The sequence below is a fragment of the Pleurodeles waltl genome, chromosome 7, assembly GCF_031143425.1.
Source record: "Pleurodeles waltl isolate 20211129_DDA chromosome 7, aPleWal1.hap1.20221129, whole genome shotgun sequence".
NCBI classification, from domain to species: domain Eukaryota; kingdom Metazoa; phylum Chordata; class Amphibia; order Caudata; family Salamandridae; genus Pleurodeles; species Pleurodeles waltl.
The window spans coordinates 306,589,230-306,611,839 of NC_090446.1; the positions used below are offsets into that span (position 1 = coordinate 306,589,230).

The 22,610-nt window shown below is 44.8% G+C and overlaps 1 protein-coding gene across 3 annotated transcripts in view; it reads left to right on the top strand.

Moving 5' to 3' along the window:
* RPRD1B (regulation of nuclear pre-mRNA domain containing 1B) overlaps positions 1–22,610 on the top strand; it is a 187,673-nt gene that overhangs the window by 127,101 nt on the left and 37,962 nt on the right. For 2 of the 3 annotated variants that reach the window (XM_069243739.1, XM_069243737.1), the window contains exons 4-6: positions 17,486–17,563; positions 18,018–18,130; positions 20,484–20,610. In XM_069243739.1, the coding sequence (XP_069099840.1) occupies positions 17,486–17,563; positions 18,018–18,130; positions 20,484–20,610 (318 nt within the window). The remainder of the gene's footprint in view (positions 1–17,485; positions 17,564–18,017; positions 18,131–20,483; positions 20,611–22,610) is intronic. The other variant, XM_069243738.1, reaches the window with a different exon arrangement.

Consider the following 22,610-nt stretch of genomic DNA (forward strand, 5'->3'; position numbering starts at 1 on the left):
CTATTGGGATTGCGAGTTGCAGGCATCAGATTAGGCTCCCGCTGACAACCTAGATCCATGATTGTTTGCCTAATCAGCCGATAAATGTCTATTATGTGTCTTTCCTCAGTAGTGTGCAGGTCTACTAGTGGGCGGTACACTGTAGGTTGTCTTCTTCTCCTCATGATAGGGTAACTATGTGGGACATAAACATGTATGGTGAAGGATTCAATCCATACATCATTACTAAATTCACGTACGTCACACGCATCTCAATAGGATGTCAGATGAAACATATGAAATATGATTTATAGCACATAGCTATGCATTCTGTGACTGTTTCCTTGAATCAGATCCACTGAACCCTCAGATGTACTTTACATGCATAAATATGGGTCAAGCAGGATTTGACATATCTACCTAGTTTACATGTGAAACATAGTTGTTGCACCTATACTCCATTTGCATTGAAAATACAATGTTGACAATAGATATTCATGTCCATAACGAGCCATACTTCTTTTACACAGCCTTTACAACTCACATGCACATTGTGACTAGTAAACATAAAGGCATCTGCCTGACCTACTTTACTGGACATGAGGAAGTGACCTAACTCCACCAGTCTATATTTTCATGGAGATAAGTGGTTACAACCGTGGTCGGCATTGTCTTTGGAACGCATTGCTGACTGTGGCGGACTTTGGTCATTGGCATAGTCTGCCAGTGGTGACAGTCCTGTACGTGGCGGTCATGACCGCCATCTTCAGCAGTATTCTTCACTTGACTCCTGACACTGCTGCCATCAAGACGTCCACGACCTGAGCTGCTGTGTACTGCCTCTGGTAGTAATCATGCCGTGTCCTGCAGGTGATAGGGGGCCAGCCTTCACTCCAGAACAGCTGGAAAAGCGTGTGGATAAGGTCCTACCTCTGTACAGACAGCTATATGGTGCACCACAGGAGCAGGTGAGTCTAATGGTATACCACTGTGTGAAAGGCGGAGTGTTTGATGCTTACATGAAATGTGCAGGACTAAAGTATTGAATCCTCATGTGTGGGTGTATGGACGTGTACATGTGCATAGACAGAAATACAGTACTGATATATAGTAGATAGTTTGTGATCTATCTTCCTTGATCTACAACATATTTTGCAAAATGAATATCAACGATGGTGTGAGAAATAATTGTAGAGCCATATCATGTAATGGTCAATCTTGTGGCCTGGTCATATGTTAATAGTCAATACCTGTTACTGATCATGCATGTTATATGGCTGACACTACTTCACACATGGCCTAGCTGCAGTTGGTAATTTGCTAAGGAGTTTTAACTGTGAGGAAGGGTGTGTTCGCTCACTTGCTATGACTGAAATTCTTTTCACCACTTACGTTGAGATGGTGCATGTGGGCATAACTTTTTCCTCTTGTCTGTCATACATGCAAGTCACTGTTCATAAAAAAAAAAAAAGGGGGCTCTGGCGTGCCATCTCCAAGCAAGTGCAGACCCTGGGGGCCCACAGCCAGCGGAGGAAGGAAGTGGTGTAGGAAGCAGTGGGAGGACCTGAGATGCAAGGCCCAGAAGACCGCGGAGGCCCAGCTGGGGATGTCCTTCCAAGGAGGGATGGAGGTGTACCCGTCAGACCATGACCCCCCCACCCCCCATTGGCTCACATTTTGGCGGTGGCCTACCCTGAGTTGGAAGGGCTTTTGAGGGAAGTACAGCAGCCACAAGGGGGCAAACACTGATTAGACACATGTCCATCCCTCTGCTAGTTCAGTGTGCGGTGTGTACATATTTAAGTTGTGACATTGTGGTAAGTGCTAAAGGTAAAGGGTCCCCTAGGAACACCCAGATGTGCAGTTTATAACGTTGGTACACAGTTGTGGACATTCTATTGTTTATAGGGACATGATACTCACCTATGTTGATCCTATTGTGTATATATGCATGTGGTGATGCTCATGTGGCGGTGCCATATGTGTACCACTATACAGCTCTCTATATACCCTACTGGTTCGTCCTTCCCACCTTCTGATCCATACTCAAAATATCCTGTTCGTAAGTAGTCTAGGTATTTGGCCTCTGTCCATTCCAGTGCCCCTGGAACTAGCTCTATGTGCAACATCGTGTCTGACAGGTGAGTACCAGTCCAAATGCCCCTTAGTTGTGTAAGAAATTTCAAGTTGATATGTGGCAGTGATCTCTATCTGAGATGTCAAATGGCATACCTGCAAAACTTACTCAGAGGTGTGAGGAGGTGTCCCATTTTGTTTAGTGTGGACTGTATCTTGGCACCTCTGATGTTAAGTCAGGATGGACATCTGGCATGCTGAAAAGCATGGTTGAATCACTATCTTCCTAGTGCAAGGCATATCATTAACATGGGAGTTCATACTATTTATACCATGTACAAATTATTGTGAAGGTAAGTGGCTACCCTGCTATTCCCTTTGCCAAGGTTTTTTGGGCATCCTCTACATAGGTACAATATACACTTTTTTTAGCCAGCATCATGTGTACTTTGGTAATTTCTGTCACTTCTCAGATTTATGATTCAACTTTGGCCTACTTATATTTGCTATTCAGAATCTGTTTTTAAGGTATTTTAGTATAGCAAATCTAAATTTGCACTGTCTTCATTGTGTTGCAGTTGACAATCACATGTTTGTGAAATTAGATATGTTGTCAGTCAATTGCTTTGGCTCGAGGTGTATTTCTCAGTCATGATTATCTTAGATGTTGTTTTATGTCAGTGTAACTTTCCTCTAAAGATGTAAGGTTACTCATGTCTGATGTATGGATAGTGATGTTGGTACTTAGATGATGTTCTTTTGATGTAGCCACTCATCATGATAAATTTGAACTGTATGTGGCCTTCATGCATGTGACAGATGTCCTTTGTATTTAAGGTGTTGGTATGCTCCTGGGGTTGTCTGTGGCTAATTCCCTTGTGCAAAGTAGGCCCATAAGTGTACTTGACTTTGTTTGCTACATAAGAATGACTAAGATGAGCAGGTCCAAAAAGTCTGTAGCAACCTTTGCAACAACACAAGTGAAGTGTGTTGATGAGATGTGTTTGGAGTCTATTGGATATGCCAAATGGAGTAGGTGCATCTGAGCTATTTTCCATTGTGAAGGTAATCAACACAGTGACGTGATGTATGTGATTTCTGTGCAACATGCAGTCTTGTGATTAGCATGTGATGAGCTAACTTTCATATAACATGACATCTGGTAATGCACTGAGCATGTTTAGATTTGGAGTATATGTAATGTGGATATCAGTGTTCATTCATTCCCATTGCTGGTTTGTTATTTGTCATTGATGTTGTGTATATGGACCAATTTTCATGTTGTCAATTGTTTGTATCATGGCTGTACTAATGGGAGGGTGATTTTGTTATAAGATAGACGGCTTATGTGGTGGATTACATTGTTGTCCTATAGGATTGGGAAATGTATGTTGTTGTGACCTGATGTTAGCTCAAAACGGTTTCTACCTGGGGGTGTATCACACAAATATGTGATGTTAGTGTTCTGTATAGTGTGATGAAAATGAATGAAAAGAATGTGACAACCCTACCTCTCTCAGTTTCTCAGCATTGGCAGGCAAAGAAAACGGAACATACCGAGTGGGGAAGCTTCCGGCCACAGGACCCGAAGTCATGATACCACCAACTCCGAGGGACCCAGTGGCCTGTAGGGTGATGGGAGTGCCACGGGGGAGACAAGATCCACGTCTTCATCGTTGGAATCTTCCTCCAGTGGCGGATCCATCAGGGACAACACTAACACCATCTCTGTCCACCACCCCCAACCCCTTACTACCAGCGCTCTCCCTGTAGCTCCCCACCCAGTTGGCCATGCCCACTCACCCAAGAGGGTGGGCACCTCATTTGCGGGAGACACCTCTGCCGCAGCCCCTGTTAACCCTGCTGCCCTCATTGAGGAGGCTATTGACTTCCTGAGGTCCATCTCTGTGGGTCAGTCGACCACTCTGAATGCTATCCAGGGACTAGCAATTCTGATACAACAGAGTAATGCATTCCTGGAGGGCATTCACGGTGCACTAGCTGGCCTACAGAGATGCTTTCAGGCTCTGGCCTCTACACTGATGGCAGCCAGTCACCCTTTGTCTCCGGTCCTCCCTCCACCTTCCTCTTTCCAATCCCCAAATCCTCTCACCCGACCCAGCCAAAGCACACAGACAGGCATGCATCCTCCTCAACATCCAAGGGTAGCTCAGACAAACCTAAGCACTACAAGAAACCCCACCGGCATGCACACAAGCAACACCCACCTGCAGACACAGCAACAATCACAACCTGCCCTGACACCACCACCATCGCTTACAGCACACCTGACACACCTGCAGACACCACACCAACATTCAAAGATCCAGCCACCACACCTATCCTACCCGAAGACTGCACCACAGCAGACCCTCCGACATCCACTCTAGTCACCATACCCACAGACACCACAGCCACTGACACTCCTACATGCAGCACATCCACCATACTTGCGGTCACCACCCCAACAGAAACCCACCCACTCACCATGGCATTTCCCAGCACCTCCACCCCACCACCAACTGCCCCATCCCTTCAGCCCAGGACAGAAAAATGCCCTCACTTACCCACCTAACAGACACCCACAAGCACACCTCCCACAAACTTGCACCCAAGACATGCACTCCCTCTACAACTGAACCCTTTTGTTCAGACCGTCCCCATGTGTCAAAGAAATCTTTCCTCGCTGAGTTTTCCCTTTTCCCTACTGCTCTACCCTCTGACACTCCTAAACATTCTGTATCCCTCCCCAAGTCTGTCCCTTCCACCTCCAAGGCCTACCCTACCCCCCTGCCAGAGCTTATGCCCCCTGCCAAGAAGTCTAACCCTCTCAAGAAAACCCAACCCTTCCCAAATCCTAAACCCCACCAAGCCAAAACCCAACCCCCCTCCCAAGACTAAGACCAACCCCTACCACCCACCACCCTAACCCCGGAGTTGCATGCCTGCTCCATGGATGCCCTTACCTGTGGAGATTACATGGCAGCCAGGAGTCAAGTTTGGGGCACACATATGTTTAATGTGTGCATAGAGACTACTTATCTGGACTGGCCCATGGCCTTTAACTTGCACATTTGAAAGTACTATATATATATTTCAACCAACCCTTTGTTCGTTTGGTGGTTAAATCTTTGTAATTCTGTTCCTTCCCTGATATGGAGTTGTTTCTGGCAGACATTATTTGTGTCTGTTTGTGTGTGTGTGTGTTGCTTGTGCTACCAGTGTTGTTTAGCCAGTTTGTGAGGTTGCGTGCAGTGCCTTTGCCCCACAGTGCTAGGGTGTGTGTTGTGTGATGGACATGTGTGTGTTTGACCCATTTTTCTTGTGATGCTATTAAATGGTGTTTGTGTTGACATGTTTGTTGCCGTGTTGTGTGGCTTGGTGTGCGTTTTTTGTGCACGGTATGTGAAATACGAAATCCTGTGTATGTCATTCAGTACGTAGTATGGTTGTGTGTGTGTATATGTTTGTTTCCTGTTGGTTGTACGTTGTGTTGTATGTGTGATGTCTCCCTGGGTAGTTTCCATTGTGGGTCCCTGCCTATAGATTGTGGATGGTGCAGTTGTATTGTAGTTGTGATGTGGCATGGTGTTGTGTGGTACTGTGTGAGAGTGGGCCTGTTCCGTGTTTCCGTGCGTACCTGTGTTTCTTTGTGAAGAACGGTGGGGTTGTTGGCCATAGCATGGGTAGTGTGAATGAGCAGTTGTGTGTGTGTGGCTGTACGTGAGTGTGCATGTCACTGTGTTACATGTCAGAGTTGCCCTCGCACCCCCCTTCCTGATTGTATGTTGTGTGGGTGTACATCAAATTACATTATACAACAATAACATGTGAGTGTGTACTTACGGTTGCCGTCGTTGATGCTTCCGGAGTCTTTGTGCAAGCAGGAGCTGCGGGATCGGCTCCAGACGAGTATGGCTTCCTGAAGGTAAGTGCACCTTTTATGCAGTTCGTTTCCACCTGGGTTTCCGTGATGTTGCGACCGTGGCGGAAACCTTGGTGGTGTGCAACCTTGTAATCTGACCGGCGGAAACATGTACTCCGCCACCCTGCAGGTAGCTGTCGTCATCTGTGGCGGCCAGATCGCAGTGGCGGTGCCGGCGTTGCTTCGGCTGTATTCTGTTGTGACTATCACCATGCTCTCAATTTGGTGGTCTTCTCCGCCAGCCTTAGGCGGTACGACCGCCACAGCCACCATGGCGGTCCTAAGACCACCAAAGTCTAAATGAGGCCCTTAGTGGGCAGTGTGGATTGAGGTTAGAAATTGGAGGGCCCCAAAGAATGTCACCATGCACAGGAACCTTTTTTGTAGCTTAAGTTAATTGTGAGGTTTTATAGCATCATATGGTCCATTACCTGGTGGCTCTAGCTAAATATCCCGTTGGTGACTGCACTTTTCGAGTCACAGGAGTTTCAATCAATCAATCATAATTTGTAGAGCGCAACTACTCACCCGTAAGGGTCTCAAGGCGCTGAGTTTGATAGTGGAGTCTCTTGATTTCATATATGGAGATTGGAATTTCACCACAATTCGTTATTTGAATGTAGCCGTTGTCAGTAGGCACAGCTGGTTCTACCAAAATAAAATGAGTGCTTTGGTAAGATGCTTATTTACATCTAATCCTAAGTACAGGCCTTCTGCCACATATTATCTGTGTGTGTTTGGGGAACTCCTAATTTTATTGCCCCCACACTACCTCAACAGCACGTCCATGGGTGGATGAATCCTCCATGAGTGTTAAAGCTCAGTTTCATGTGTCAGTGTTTCCTTGAGGTAGGGCAACTTATAGCACATCAAACATGCAGTAAATTAAGTACGGGCAGACTCAGTAATTCAGTTCTAGTACAGAAATACATTTTAAAGATTTATTACAAAAATTCAAAAAGTGGGGTCCAGAGGTCATAAATGCAAATGCATAAAGTAATTGCCATGAATGTTCTGCAGTAAAAAGAAAATACATAAAGTGCAAAATCATCCATTTTCCATCCTTAGTGAGCAGAAAAATCAAATAAGAAAACTGGCAGCATCCCTAGTTGTTTCTGGGTGTTAATGTACACTTTTCTGGCAAAGGAAAACTTTGGCAGATCTTCGGATGCGTCCCAGCGGAATGTTGCAGGACAGTCACCCACGCCTTAATCACTAGCAAGCTCGACTACGGCAACGCCCTGTATGCGGGCACCTCGATAGAAACCTCGAAAAACAACTCATCCAGAACGCTACCGCCAGACTTATTCTGGACCTTCCTCACCGAGAACACTTCTCCCAACACCTTAGGACCCTCCACTGGCTACAGGTCGAGAAGCGAATCAACTTCAAGCTACTCACCCACACGTACAAGGCCATACACAACACAACACAACACAAGACCAGCCTACCTGAACCACTGCGTCTCCTTCCACAAACCCCTGCCAGATCCCTCCGCTCTGCCCGGATGGCCCTGGCCACCACCCCTCGCATCTGCAAAACCACAGCCGGAGGACAGTTCTTCACCTTCATTGCACCAAAGAGCTGAAACAACCTCCCCCTGCACCTCAGACAAAGCACATCGCTCACCATCTTCAGGAAGTACCTCAAGACATGGCTGTTCGGATGAGGCTCCTGCGCCTTGATACCCTCACGGGTGAGTAGCTGGGCTTTACACAAACTGATTGATTGATTTCTGCAAAATCTTCATTGTGTGAGTAAACAAATTACACACTCAGATTAGAGCAAGGTTCTATTAAACATCATATTGGTATAGCATCTAAGCACTATCCCACTACATGAATATTGATCCTGCCCACTCTATGCAAATGTTGTCTGGAGGTGGCAGAACAAACTAGTTACAAGAAAAACAGTAAACTATTGTGAGTGAAGGAAGTACATTGAGCTAGCAAAATGGCCTTGGGATTTGCAACATTACTGTGTCTGTTTTAGAAAATGTTCTCGAACAACTAGAACATCAATGGAAATAAGCAAACATGACTATGCACTTCTGTGTGCTGCAGATGTGATGATCAGAAAACCTGCAGAATCTTTTGATCAAGAGGGTGTCCGGGCCTAAGTTGATGACTAGTTGGCATAAGCCAGAAAAACACACATCTCTAAGTCATAGATTTTTTTTTTTTCAAATGAAGTAGCATCTAGCCAATGTGAACATGTAAATTAAAAAGTAAAACCACGTTCTGCATGCTAATAGTGTACAATAATAAAAACTGCATAAAAATGTTAACATCTGCACTCCTGGCTATTCACCTCTTCTTTGCACTTGTGGCTATCCACCTCTTCCTGCCTATCCCATGTAATAACATTTCTGATGGATGCAAACTAGCTGTGGATTCCTCACCTTATGAATTCACCCTTGCAACAGCATCTGACGGAAAATCTTCTTCCCAGCTCTCCACGTCGACGAGGACATCACAGTTGCACAGCTCCACGTGACTCCGTCTGACGTCACCATGCCTATAAGAGGTCCTTGTCGGCGTGCTGACGTCAGTTCCCTTTTTTCCGTGCCTTCGACGCTAACGGTTTGTCCTAGCTCACGCTTCTGTTGGAGGTTTCATCTTGTTGCTCTTTGTAGTTACAATGTCTCCCCAGAGGTCTGGTTATAAGCCTTGCAGAGAGTGTGGGGGTCGCTTGTCGGTCACTGACCCTCATGACGATGGTCTTTGGTGCCTTAGCTCTGAGCATGACGTCGAGGAGCATGCATCTTGCCAGAGCATGCATCCTAAGGCTTTAAAGGAAAAGGAGGCCAAACTCTTTTTTGCCAAGGCGAAGAAGGGTCATAAGATCCTCTTCCCACGCTTCTTCAAAGAAGCATAAGAAACGGCGCCGTTATGTCTCACGGAGCTGTTCGGTTCGGAGCCGATCAAGCTGGAGGTCACCATCTCGTCGGCGACGTGGGAAGTGAGTCTGACGGTGACTCCGCAACACCATAGTCATGAGGCTTCTCCGGCGCCGTCCGTTTTTGAGGTTGTGGCACCTCAGGACTGTCCTCAATTTTCACCTGCTGCTCAGGAGTCAGATGGTCAGCAAGCACAGGTGCAACAGGGAGACCAGCGGTATCCTGCCTTCCTGGCTCTCGGAGCGGATCCGGCAGCATTTTTTAATGCCATGTTTACTATGTTCAACGCTATGGGCCCTGCTGGTGCACCGGCTGGTCCCACGGGTCCGTTGGCATTTTCATTGGGCCCCCCGGGCTCCGTACAAGGCGGCGCCGTTTGTCATTCTATCCGGCTGAGTGTACTGGACCAGTGCCAATGACATTGCCTCGAGGTCCTGTGAATCCGATGACGTCGCCCTCTAGATCTATGGTGCTGATATCACCCCGTCAGCCGGCGCCAATGGTGGAGTCACCTGCATCTTCTGCGCCATTAGGATCCGTGCCGGGGCTGGACCCGCGTAATGGATTCCAGCGGAGTCAACCCTCCTCCCCAGTGCCTTGTCAGGTGTTGAAGCCGGAGCCTTCAACGTCAGCAAATTCCATGTTGACGCCGAGTTTGGAGGCTCGATTGAGGTCACGCAGGAAGGCCTTGCATCTCTTGGAAGAGGAAGAATATCACAGGCAGTTGGAGGAAGGAGAGATTGTCGAGCCCTTGGGAGAGTATCAGGGCTTGGAGTCTGCCAGTGGGCTGGATACTTCCTCGGAATGGGCCTTGTCGTCACTGGAGGAATTTACGACGGAGGCAGCTTCGTTTCACACGATAATCAGGAAGGCAGCTGACTTTTTAGAACTTCCATTGCCTGCTGCGGAAGTTAAAACCAACATATTATGGAAATGCTGCATCCTTCTTCGGCTTCTGCAGACCCTTTGCTTCCTTTCAATGAGGCTCTTACGGAACCCATTTTAGAACTTTGGAGGAAGCCGGTTTCGTTGCCTGCGGTGAATAGAGCTGTGGCAAGAAAATATAGAGTGGTGCCTGGTGATCCAGGGTTTTTATCACGACATCCTACCCCGGAAAGTTTAGTGGGCCAGGCCTCTTGCTGTACAAGGTCTGCTCCTGGCTCTTTCCCTGTGATTCCATCTGATAGGGAGTCCAAGCGGATGGAGCAATCCGCAAAGAAGGCTTATTCTTCTTGCAGCATGACTCTCAAGGCTGCAAACGCTACCTGTGTGCTGAGTAGGTATGTCCACGCCCTCATGGACTCTGCGAAAGCCATGGTTTCTTATCTGCCGCAAGATATACAGAGACCATTTGGGGAACTCCTGTCTGATGCGCAGGCTGCGGCAAAACAAATAATTTAGTCTGGCCTGGACTCTACGGACTCGATGGCTAGGACAATGAGTACATCTATTGCTACCAGGAGGCACGCTTGGTTGAGGTCCTCTGGGGTTTCTTCGGATGTACAGACCACCTTGTTGGATTTTGACCGCCATTTGATGGGGAAAAACTGTTTGGAGATAAAGCGGACTCTGGTCTATAGCGCTTTAAAGACAGCCGGGCCACGGCAAAGGCTTCAGGATTGCGAGATTCCTCTGCTACCCCTTTAAGGTCCTTTCGTTCGTTCATGGGGTTTGGACGTGGGGCAATTTATCGAGGGAGACCCCAGTCCTCAGTCCAGCAGCCTACCAGCCTCCCATATCAGTCCTTTAGAGGGCGGGGAGGCTTAGAACGAGAGGGGCCACCCACCAGCACCCTACGTCATCCTCTTCCTCTGGTGGACAACAGCAAGGGAAGCAGCCCTAGTTTTCTCCCCTTTGTCGACCATACTTCTCCTTTAGGGGGGAGATTACGTCTTTTTTTCCACTAGTGGGAGTTAGTTACATCAGACTCATGGGTGCTAAACAATGTGAGTAAAGGATATGCTCTCCCTTTTCAGGATTTTTCTCCCCCTATCCATGCCCGTCCCTCGTTTTTTTCAGAAGACCATCTCTGTTGTTGCAACAGGAAGTTCAGACCCTATTGTCAAAAGGTGCGATTGAGTTGGTTCCAGAGCAGGAAAGGGGTCGGGTTGTTATTCAAGATACTTCCTGATCCCCAAGAAGGACGGTCGTTTGAGACCAATCCTAGACCATAGGATTTTGAATTGGTTCCTCAAACAGGAGAAATTCAAGATGCTGACTCTAGCGCAGGTACTTCTGGCTTTGAACAAAGAGGATTGGATGGTGTCTGTTGACTTGCAGGATGAGTACTTTCATATCCCTATACTCAAGTCACACAGGAAGTATCTCTGGTGGGGTCGCAACACTACCAGTTTGCAGTCCTCCCGTTTGGTGTTACTTCAGCACCTCGAGTCTTCACAAAGGTGATGGGAATGGTGGCAGAAAGTCTCAGAAGGGAAGGGATATCGGTATTCCCTTACCTGGACGATTGGTTGATCAAAGCCAAGTCTCCAGAGCTTGTTTTGCATCACTTGCGGATGACATCTCAGTTGTTGAGGCTGGTTTTTCGATCAATGTACCTAAATCTCACCCTCTCAACGGCTCCTGTTCATAGGGGCAGTGCTGGACGCAACATTGAATCGGGCCTATGCTCCGCCTCAGGGGCTCCAAGATATTCAGTTGTTGATTCAAGTGTTTCAAAATGGAGCGGATGTTCCAGTCCTCAAGGTCTTACGCCTGCTCGGTTTGTTTGCTTCTTGCATTCTGTTGGTCACTCATGCACGTTGGCACATGAGGGCTCTCCAGTGGTGCCCCCGCAGGCAGTGGTTTCAACACACAGGGGATCTCGAGAAGTCGATAACGATCTCCAGGGACGCTGCAGCGGATTTGCGATGGTGGGCTGTGGGCGGCAACCTTTCGCAAGGAAGGCCGTTTTCACTGCTGCCGGTGGCCACGGTCATGACGGATGCTTCCACTCTAGGGTGGGGAGCTCATCTGGGGGACATGGAGATCAAAGTTCATTGGTTTCCAGTGCAACAGACTTTTCATATCAATCTGTTGGAATTGCAGGCGATACGCTTGGGTCTCAAGGCCTTCCTCCCGTCCCTTCGCGGTCAGTCAGTTCATGTCCTGATGGACAACACTACTGCTATGTGGTATATAAACAAGCAGGGAGGAGTAGGGTCGTATCTTATCTACAGAGAAGCTCTGCGTCTCTGGTCCTGACTTCAGGATCATCGGATTTGCTTGATAGCAAATCATCTGGCCGGTGTGCTCAACGTGCGTGCGGACTCTCTGTCGGCTCCTTTCGGCCGATCACGAGTGGCATCTCCATCCGGATCTGGTCCTACACATTTTTCAGATGTGGGGTACTCCGGTGATAGATCTGTTTGCCACTCGGGAGAGCGCGCACTGCCAGTCATTCTGCAGCCTCCAGTATCTGGTGCAAGGAGCTTTGGGGGATCCGTTTCAGATCTCTTGGTGCAACATGTTGCTTTACGCGTCGTCCCCCCAATACCCTTGAATCCTCGGGTTCTGAGGAAGATTCGCCAAGATCGGGCTCATAGCCCCGGATTGGCCAAGAAGGGTGTGGTATACGGACCTTCCCCAATTCTCGCTGTGCCCTCCGCTCCCTCTCCCTCTCAGGGCTGACCTCCTCTCGCAGTTGCAGGGGCAGGTTCTACACCCCCACCTCTAGAACCTGCACCTTCATGCCTGGAGATTGAACGGGGCAACCTGAGTTCCTTTTCTCTCCCACCAGATGTAGTGGATGTTATTTTATCGGCCAGGCGATACTCCACTAAGACCATTTATGCCGGTAGGTGGGCAAAATTAGTGGCTTGGTGTGGAGAAAAGCAAATGGACCCTTTGAAGGCCCACCTTTCTGATGTTTTATTATTTGCTTTGGCCTTAGCAAAGAAGGGTTGTGCAGTGGCTACGGTTAAGGGTTATTTGGCTGCTCTGTCAGCCTTTCTTTGCCTCCCAGATCAGCCCCCATTGTTTAAATCACCTTTTTGTAGTTAGGTTTCTTAAGGGTTTACTTAATAAGTTTCCTCCCACTCCTTTTCATGTACCTCAGTGGGACCTAAATTTTGTTTTAACCTTTTTAATGGGGACACCTTTTGAGCCAGTTTTTCTTGTTGCTATAACCTCGACTAGGCGGGTTAGTGCACTCCAAGCTCTTTCTGTAAAACCCCCCTTTACCATGTTTTTCCCAGATAAAGTGGTGTTGAAAACCAGGACGGCTTTCCTGCCAAAAGTTGCACTCCTTTTCATATAGGGCAGACTATTGCCCTTCCATCTTTCTGCCCTCCTCCTCACCCCTCGAAGGAGGAAGAAAAGCTTCACCGGTTGGACCCTAAAAGGGCGCATAGTTTTTACATTGAAAGGAGAAAGGACTTTCGTCTGGAAGATCAGCTGTTTGTGGGGTACATTAGACATAGGAAGGGCAGAGCAGTCCATAAAAGAACTATCTCCCGGTGGGTTATCCTTTGTATCGAGATCTGCTACTCGTTGGCGAAAAAGGTTCCCCCTGAGGGTATCAGAGCCCACTCCACTAGGGCTAAGCTGCTACTTCGGCCCTGGCAAAGGGGGTCCCGGAGGTCGATATTTGCAAGGCGGCAACTTGGGCATACCTTTGCAAAGCATACCTTCGATAACACTTTTTCTGGTGGATACAATATCTACCTGTGGATTACTCACAGTCCCACCCGCCTCTCCGTTTGGGGGGGGGGGGTGTTGGTTTTGATTATGTTGCATCCTGAAGGCTATATGTATTTATTGGAGTCATTGTGGAGTCTGTTCTCACCTGTACCTCTCATTGGCACTGTGACGTCAGATGGAGTCGCGTGGAGCTGTGCAATTGTGACATCCTCGTCGACGTGGAGAGCTAGGAAGAAGATTTTCAGTTGGATGCTGGCGCAAGGATGAATTCATAAGGTGAGGAATCCACAGGGAGCTATTTTATCCACCAGAAAAAGAGTTACAGAAGGTAAGTAACTTGTTCTTCTAATTACTTGGCTTTTTCCTTCAGTCTCTGGCTTTCTTGAGGTTTCCTTCCTGTTCCCTAATTTGTTAAAGCCACGCAAAATAGCCTAAGGTACTATTTGGCAACATTGACAAAGGTTTATCTAAGGACTGCATCTCATTGCTCGTTTTGGTGTGTTTTTAGGGGGCATTCCTTTGTAGGAGAGGTAGATTTGACTTACCTACAGCATGACACTCAGGCTTACTCAATGGAATTGTTCTCAGAAACCCCCTCAGATGCTACAGTATATTTAAAATTTTCATGAATTCCAAATCAAGGAGGCAGGGTAGAAAAAAGCATCCAGGGTAAAGGAAGAAAAACAGTCCTACATCACTTAATCACCAGTGATTTTGAATGACTTCTGGCATGTCGCCCTCCATAGAGTAATTAATCTAATTGGATTGTGGACATATATCGTAATCAAAATGATTCCATCATCATTCGGGGTTCCCAGTACTTCCAAGACTCCCTCCATCTTCGTTTGTTTCAAAGATTAAGCAATTGAAATACATTTTTCTCTTTGTTTTTTAAAGTAACAATTTTGAATAATTGGAAAGGTTTAGTAGTTTCTGTACGAAACCAAGATGGTTGGATCCTGCTTAAGGATGACTGGTGTTGCAACTTAGAAATATTTTCTTTTAGTAATATCGGAAATACTGTTCAGCTTAGTAGCAGGCGTGTACATATTTCCAGCATCTTAAGTTTATTGGTGAGGATAGTTATATTTCCGAATGTTTCAGTGGTTTAAAGAGTGGAACACGTTTACATCCATTGGTAACCCTCACGTAATATGGATAGGTAAAGTGTTGGGCATTGTTTGGTGTGAATGAGCATCCGAAATTCACTTAGAGCTTGGCTTCAGGCAAGAATTCGTCTAGTGCAAAAACACTTCATGTGCGTACGAAGACCTGTTTCTGCTTTCCGTGATACTTCTGTTATTTGCAATTTTATTTCACAAGCTGTATTTGCAGATCACCTCCTATGTGTCACTTATGGGTGCATCAGCTGGCTTTACTGCTATTAGCGAAATACTGCCTGCAGACAGGCGTGACTGACAACTGGGCGTTTTTGTTGATTTGGCAGTATTGAGGAAGCAAATAACACTGGTTCCAAAAATGAATCACCCTTGGATTAAACAAGCCATCTGCTGGTGGGTGCTCTTCAACACCGCAGTAAATCCATGATTCACAATCCCAGACATATGCAATAAATGAATGTATACATCTTTGGACCTTCCTTAATGTTTGACTGTATGTAGTGCTGTGTTTTGGTGCTGAATAGACATGTTTTGGTTCTGCATGTTTTTGAACATATATGCCTTCAATTTTTCGGGAAGCAAGGTTGTGCTTGTGTCAGTCACATTGGTTCTTTGGTCAAAGAAAGGATAAGCTTTACTTTTTCTGTTTAAACATCATCTTTGTTTGGGCCCACATAGTGTTGAGTATTACATAGTGTGGTAGGTGTTTTACCAGGCTAGTATAAGATTTGGATTTTCCTTTATTTAGTCTCTCTACGTACCTACTTATATAACTTCTAGTCTTGAGATGTCCTCTGAATCGAATGCATACTGCAGTTCATTCCTGCCTGCTAAATTCATGTTATTTTATATTTGAAATTGGGGGATCAGTATTTTTCAGAGACAAAATCCTTAGTTCCTCTATAGAGAGAATTGCATATGTGATATTTTTCTCCAGCTGTACTAAACTTGGATGCAGAGTGGCATCACAAATTAAGGACACCACTATCCCTTCAAAATGTTCTGATGATGGGCTCTGGAACAAAACTTGATGAAATGAGCTCCTTTCAAATAACAAGGATGCTAGTCCTTTACCACTACTAGACCACAGAATCACATTTTTGTTACAGAAACATTTGTCATGGAAAGACAGTTTTTGTACATCAGCCTGTGAGATCAAGACAATCTTACTTCTGGATAGTTTATTTCTTCTGCTCGTCTAAAGAAAATGTGGTTCTCTAGTACACACTAAAAGTACTATTGAAAATGTTTTCCCAAATAGTAAGGGAGTTCTAGACCCCTACGTTGTTGGTGGCCGGCTATACACTATAGGAATAAGTCAAGAATGACCGAAGAATGTTGAGGTTGACTGGCTCAATAGGCTTAATCCACACCATGCACAAATTGAAACTGAACAGATGAGTGTTAGATTGGATTGTTAGCACGTGGAGATTTACAAAGGTTGACCCCATGACGGGATAACATGCCTCCATATTCAAACCATGTGTGTACTCATCGTTCAAAGTCGCTACTGTTCAATGGCCTTTCTTTTTTTTTTTTTTTCTTTTTTCTCTCATGCAGTTCTGTGTGTTTTTACCAAATTAAGTACATATACGTGTGTGGCATATTTGGAAGAAATCTAAACTAGCCTGAGATGAGCCAGAAAGCTGCTGTTTTCAGACTTCTCACCTGTGTCAAGAGGAACAGTCTCATAGGACGTGGCCAGACGATTCACCCATCCTTTCAGCTGCTTTATAAACTGCTTTGGTGCCTGAATTTCATAGACCTCTTAGCAGTCTCACAGTTGACAAACCTCTTCCCATCTGATCACAGCTCAACAGTAAGAGATCTGTTTTAGCTGGACATTGTCGAGAAAGATGAAACACTTACTTTTCTGTTAGTGGTGTGCCTTTACCTGGTTAAATTGAGTATTCACATTAATACACGCAACTTACCGAGTGAACAGTTATCTCTGAATCATCCCGCCTCTACGTGAACCTTTGTAGCGTTTACAGTACTGGGAGTTGTTTGTAGTGGTTTTACACAGTCAGTAGTTATGTAGCTTTTACCTATGTTTGAGAAGGTGGCAAAAACACGAGTCTTGATTTAATGTAGTGGCTTAAGAGATGATATGAAGGGCTAGCCCATATAGGCAGCCCTATAGCACACATAAAAATGCCCTATATGTTTCGTAAACATTCTGAAAGATTTCCATCATTTCCTCCTCTCTATTTGAGGGTGTGATAGACATCTGAAAAGGAACCATCATAACACATACCTCATTCAGAACATTGGTCTAGCTCAGTGCCTTCTGCTTGAATACTCAATCGCTTGATTATGTTTTCAAAGTATGGTGTTAGCTGGATGTTTAAAGGTATCTGCAATGCAAATCTGGTATACTATTACTGACCCAAGGCTGTAAACCTTTTAGACATATGGGTGTATTCTTAACATGCACGTCCTTTCACATAGAAAATAAACATATTTAATGTGTGGTTGACGTTTACAATACAGGAGTAAAGTCCCTTTATGTATTGTGATAGAAATTTATTAATGCTTATTTGATAACTTTGAAAATATCTGAAACCACTGCAATTTCTTCTTTGGAATACCAGGATAAAGTGGTCAATCAATTTGTTGTATATATGTGACATTTCGAGAAGAGTACGGGCCTGCTGTTTTTGTATTCTGAGGACTAGACTTAACTTTGAGGGCATTTTCCCTTCTGTTGTCCACAAATGCCTATACTTTAGTTTCCCTAGTTTCCCTGATTCACTTCTGGAAAACTAGGTGCTTTTTTCTTTTTTCGTTTCTTTTTTTTCCTTTTTCATATTATTTGACTTCCCTGGTTTTACCCATCCGCAGCTGTCTTCAGAGAGCGGGAGACCCGAAGGGACAATCAGATGGCGCAAACAAAGGCGAATAAAATCAGGGGGAATAAAGGTGAGCGGAGAATCAAAGCCCTAACCATCTCCTTCATTATCTTTTTTGGGTACTTCTACCCATGTACAACCCCTTCTTTCCTGGACTGCTCTTGGTTTAATTTTGTGTATAAAATACTTTTTTGATCCTGATGTGCCATGCACACAGTCTTTTCAACAACTTTTTGAACCATAATTTCTGGGTACCGCTACTACTGACCATTAACTGTAAAGCTGTCATTTGCTAATGGGTCTTTCCTGGCCAAATATAAACCTTGGTACGCTTTTTACACAGTTGACTATCTGGTGGAAATACTTGGCAAACAGTTGCAGTGTATTTTATTTTATTGATAATTCAAAGGATCGAACCTCTGCTGAAGGAGTCAGCTTCTCACTATCCCATGTTTTAGTGTTTTATATGCCTTTGTCTCAGTCTAATCTTCCTGTGTTTCTGGTTTTATTTTTTTCTCCTGTAGTTGTTGAGGAGAAGAAATCCCTGAAGAGAACCTTCCAACAGATCCACGAAGAGGAAGACGACGATTACCCTGACAGCTATTCACCTCGAGACCCAACCACAGGGCCCCTTGTGGTATGTTTTGGGTTAAACATTTAGGCTCGTTTGGCTGGTGGCTGAGACAAGCAAAAAAAGGTTGAGTGGACGGGAATGAAATCCTGTGCTGGAAAATGTCTTGATAAGCTTTGTTTGTCAGGTTCCTTTTCCTGTCCGGCTTTTTGCAAGAGAATGTAAATTCCTATTCCGCTACACTTAACGGTTGAAAATAAATGTAAGCGTCTATGTTACAGCTAGTGAGCCTGACTTGATAGCTGCAAGTTTCAAGTTGAAACACAATAACATAATTATTAAAAGACTGGTGAAATGTGTCCATAAGCAGTGCAGTTTGAAATATAGCTTATAAATCTGAGAATAGCCAGCTGACTTACATTTTTAGCTCAGCATTCTATTTTTTTGTGTTATTGCATTGTTTTGGCTAAAGGGATGCTTTTGGACCCACCTATGTCAGTCATTGAGACGAGAAAAAGACCAGCCATGGTGAAAGCTCATCTTCCATAATTTGATTAGCTTGGTGTGGTAGTCATTAGTCAAAAGCCTTGTAATAGGAGGCACTTACAATAGGAGTGCGTAGTACATAATTCTCCAGAGAATGGCTGAGCAGCCACTGTGGTTCCACTGCAAGTTCTTGGTATTGGTCCAAAAATCTATTGCGACATAAACGTTTTTTACAGCTGTAGTTGATGTATATGGCCTTTAAAGTTGTATGCAGTCTACTTGAGGAAATGTGAAATAGACTTGCACATTTTAATCGTGTTGAAGTCACCGGGCCACAGATATACAGACTTGCAGTGAAATTTTGATGTGCATGCTGGATAATATTACCTCTGTCTAGTTGATGACAAACCTCTTAAAGCTACGATGTTGAGTATACAAAAATAAGTGCTTAATGCATGGCTGAACTCTTTCATAATGCAGTTGTCTGGAATTAAGACTTTTTCCCATCACAGAGCAACACAAAGTGCAACCTTGTCACTAACTGTGTAAACAGGGATGCACCTTCCCTTGTATTCCCAATCAGCTGTGTGCAAAAGTTTATTTATGACTTGCACCAGTACTTCTTTTCAAGCTCAGGAAGAGGACATTTTGCCAAATGATGATGATTGCTCCAAAGTGGCCTAACTAATTCTGGTTCTCAGGTCTCTGGAAATTGTTTGACCATGTCCATTTGCACATGATCACTTCTCCCGCTGAAAACAGGGTGAGGTGGTGTTATAGAAACTTGCTCTCTGTCCGAGATTGGTTGCTTAGTTGCTGAAGAATGGACATCATTTAATTTGGGCCTTTTTCTCAGGACCCTGTGCAGATCAAATACCCAGCCAAACATCAGTTACGTTTAAGAGCAATTTTGTTTAACCTGGATGTCTAAAGCTGGGGATTTATGTCAGTACATTGACCCCTGGGCAAATTTCTTTCCTTTCTGACATATAAGCGTATTCACCCTAAACCATTTGGTGATTGTTGGTCAGGCCGAGTGTGCACAACACCTGCCTTCTAATGCTGGTTATGTTCTTGGACAACTTCCTAATCCAAATAGGAAGACTGACAGCGGACTTTGTTATTAAGGGGGTTATTACAACTTTGGAGGAGGTGTTAATCCGTCCCAAAAGTGACGGTAAAGTGACGGATATACCATCAGCCGAATTACGATTCGATTATATCCTATGGAACTCGTAATATGGCTGGTGGTATATCCGTCACTTTACCGTCACTTTTGGGACGGATTAACACCTCCTCCAAAGTTGTAATAACCCCCTAAGTGATTTTGTTAAAGATTTTCGCTCCTAATTTTGCATCCTGCTTCCACATGACCCACCCACAGACCGTACTTTGTAATACATGTAAAGATCATTCGAATAGAAGGAAAATTCCAAGCAGTAGCCCATTTGCTATATCTGAGGTTGTGAATGGCTGCGGGGTGCATTTATTTTCCCCGACTTCCACATCCTTTTTTGTTTTAGCTGTGTTTTGGTCCCATCCTTCAGCAAGTAGGTCAAACTTGCCACTGAGTAGGCTTGGAGTATATGATTGTTTTTATGTATTAACTTGTACATGGTAAGCTGATTTTTGACCCATTATACATTCTATTCTATAAATAAACCACTAGAGGTACTTAACTACAAAAGCTCAGAATGCAGTTGCACACATTCAGTACACGGAAGTGTTCCTAAATACGCTTGCTCACTGGCATCTCCTTCACGCTGTAACTGAGGGTGTGCCCACTAATGTGATTCCAGAAGTCACTGGGAATGCAGACCTCAAAGGCATACATTAGCATACATTAGCAGGGTTCCCAAGGCTATAATGTAATAGACAAGACCCTAGCTTTGTTTTCTTTAAAACATCATTTTGTTTTATTTTCTTTCTTCAGGCTGATGATCTGATTAAAGCACTGCAGGAACTTGAGAATGCAGCTTCTGGCGATGCCACTGTCCGGCAAAAGATTGCATCTCTGCCACAGGAAGTTCAAGATGTGTCCTTACTCGAAAAAATAACCGGTGCGTTTCTTTGGAATCAGGATGGGCATTGAAAGAGAAGATAACAGGTGCAAAGCATGAGATTGATGCAAGGAACAGGCATGGGAGACAAAACCTTCCTGATTTGAGAGACGATAACGGGTGCAAATGCATAGGAGGAGATTACAGGTATATGGCATGGGAAGGTGTTAGGTGCAAAGTTTGGGAAGGGAAGATAATAGGTGCAGGGCTTGCAAGGCGCATGAGTAGAGTAAAGCATGACAAATTGGTGCAAGGCATGAACAAAACTGGTGCAAGGTGTGGAAGTTGATGAGCAAAAATAACGATAAGACATGCAGTGCATTAGAATGTAAGATAATGTGTGCCAGATACAGGTGGACATGGGTGGGTAATCTAATGCCAGCAACTGTGACATAAGTGACAACGCAGGGTTTGGTATGCAAGGCATGGAAAGGGCCCTCACTGGCTTAATGTGTAGGAAGAAAAATTAAAAGACTGGAAACATGGACATTGAAAAAAGATAGCTGTCAAACGGAAGCCGATCGGAAAGCAGCTTACTTTGCTATGATTACAAGTGCAAAGCATGGCCAGAGAAGGAAGGGTGTGTAAGACACGATACAGGAAGCTATATGTGCCTTAAATCATGGACATATAAGTTAGCTGATAGAACTGGATAACTAATGTAAGATAAAGGGAAGGAAAAAGAAATGCTGTAATACATAAGAAGACAGCCTAAGAAGGGCAAAGCATGTAAGTACTAGACGACACAAACAAGGCGTGTCAATGATGGGTAACCAGTACAGGACTTAAAAAGATGAGATTCACTGTGCAAGCAATGACCTGTGAAGTTAACCAGCTACAATGGATGATAAGGTTATGGGAAAATTGATTTTTACAGGGCATTGTACAAAGATGACCATTCAATGCATGGAGGTTTTAGTTCAGTAGAAATGGGTAGCGCTAACTGGGGCAGTGACGGGAAAATGAAGGCGGTGACAGCCTAAGGAATAGGATTTTATGCAGGCATGGGTGAAGACCCTAACCAACGTTGGAAGAGAGCAAGTGCACTGCATACAATATGTTCATAGATTCAACACATTAAGGAAGGCAGGAAAGGAAGGATGCATGTGTGGATCTTGAGTCGGACTTGGAACAGGCACTGTAACAGAATCGTCATGGCACACGACTGGCACATGACTGAGGTAAGAGCAGCTGCCATGGGAAAGGCATCAAGGAAATGAAGCGATCATGCTTTGCATAATCATTGCATAGGATAGTATGGTAGCCAGTGCCTGAATATGTTACATATTATGACCCTGAGATAGGGGCAACTGTAGGATGAACAGATAATTGAAACATTGTATGGGTCTGAGATATTCAGCATGCCAGCAGATAAGTAAAACATGCATACTTGAAAGGTTTGAGTCTGGCATTGAGCAAGAGAAGGAATTCAGAGAGAGTGTAGTTTAAGACTTGAGCTAGTAGTGTTACTAGATGATAAGCAAACATTTGACAGTCGTTTAGAAGGCAGCAAGGAGTCGTATGAAGTAAAAGTAACATGTCTATGGAAAGGGTTTGCTTTTGTGAATAGCAATAAAAGAGTAAATAAATGGGCATGGTGTAGGATTGAGGCTGAGAAGTGTGGTTAAGAGAACAGGAAGTTAAGTATTCACCAGCATTGAATCTTTCATAAATTCACATGCATGAATCATTCCCTGTTGTCAGGCCGGGAATCCCCTGTAAACTTGAAAAGCAGTAAAGTGTTAAATTGACCATAGCCCTAAAGATCAGTGTCTGTTTAGTAGCACATCGGCTTCATTTGAAACAACTCAAATTTAAGCCAATAAGCTGGTAGTGCCAGCTCTGCTTCCCCCCCCCTAGAGGCCACCATAGCTGAGACTTCTACTGGACATTGTGTGTGAGAGTCCCTAATCTCAGCTCTGCTCTAAGCACTCAGTCACCTCATCCTATAAACTTTTTTGGTTACCTTGATACTGAACCAGAGCCACCTTTAGTAGAGC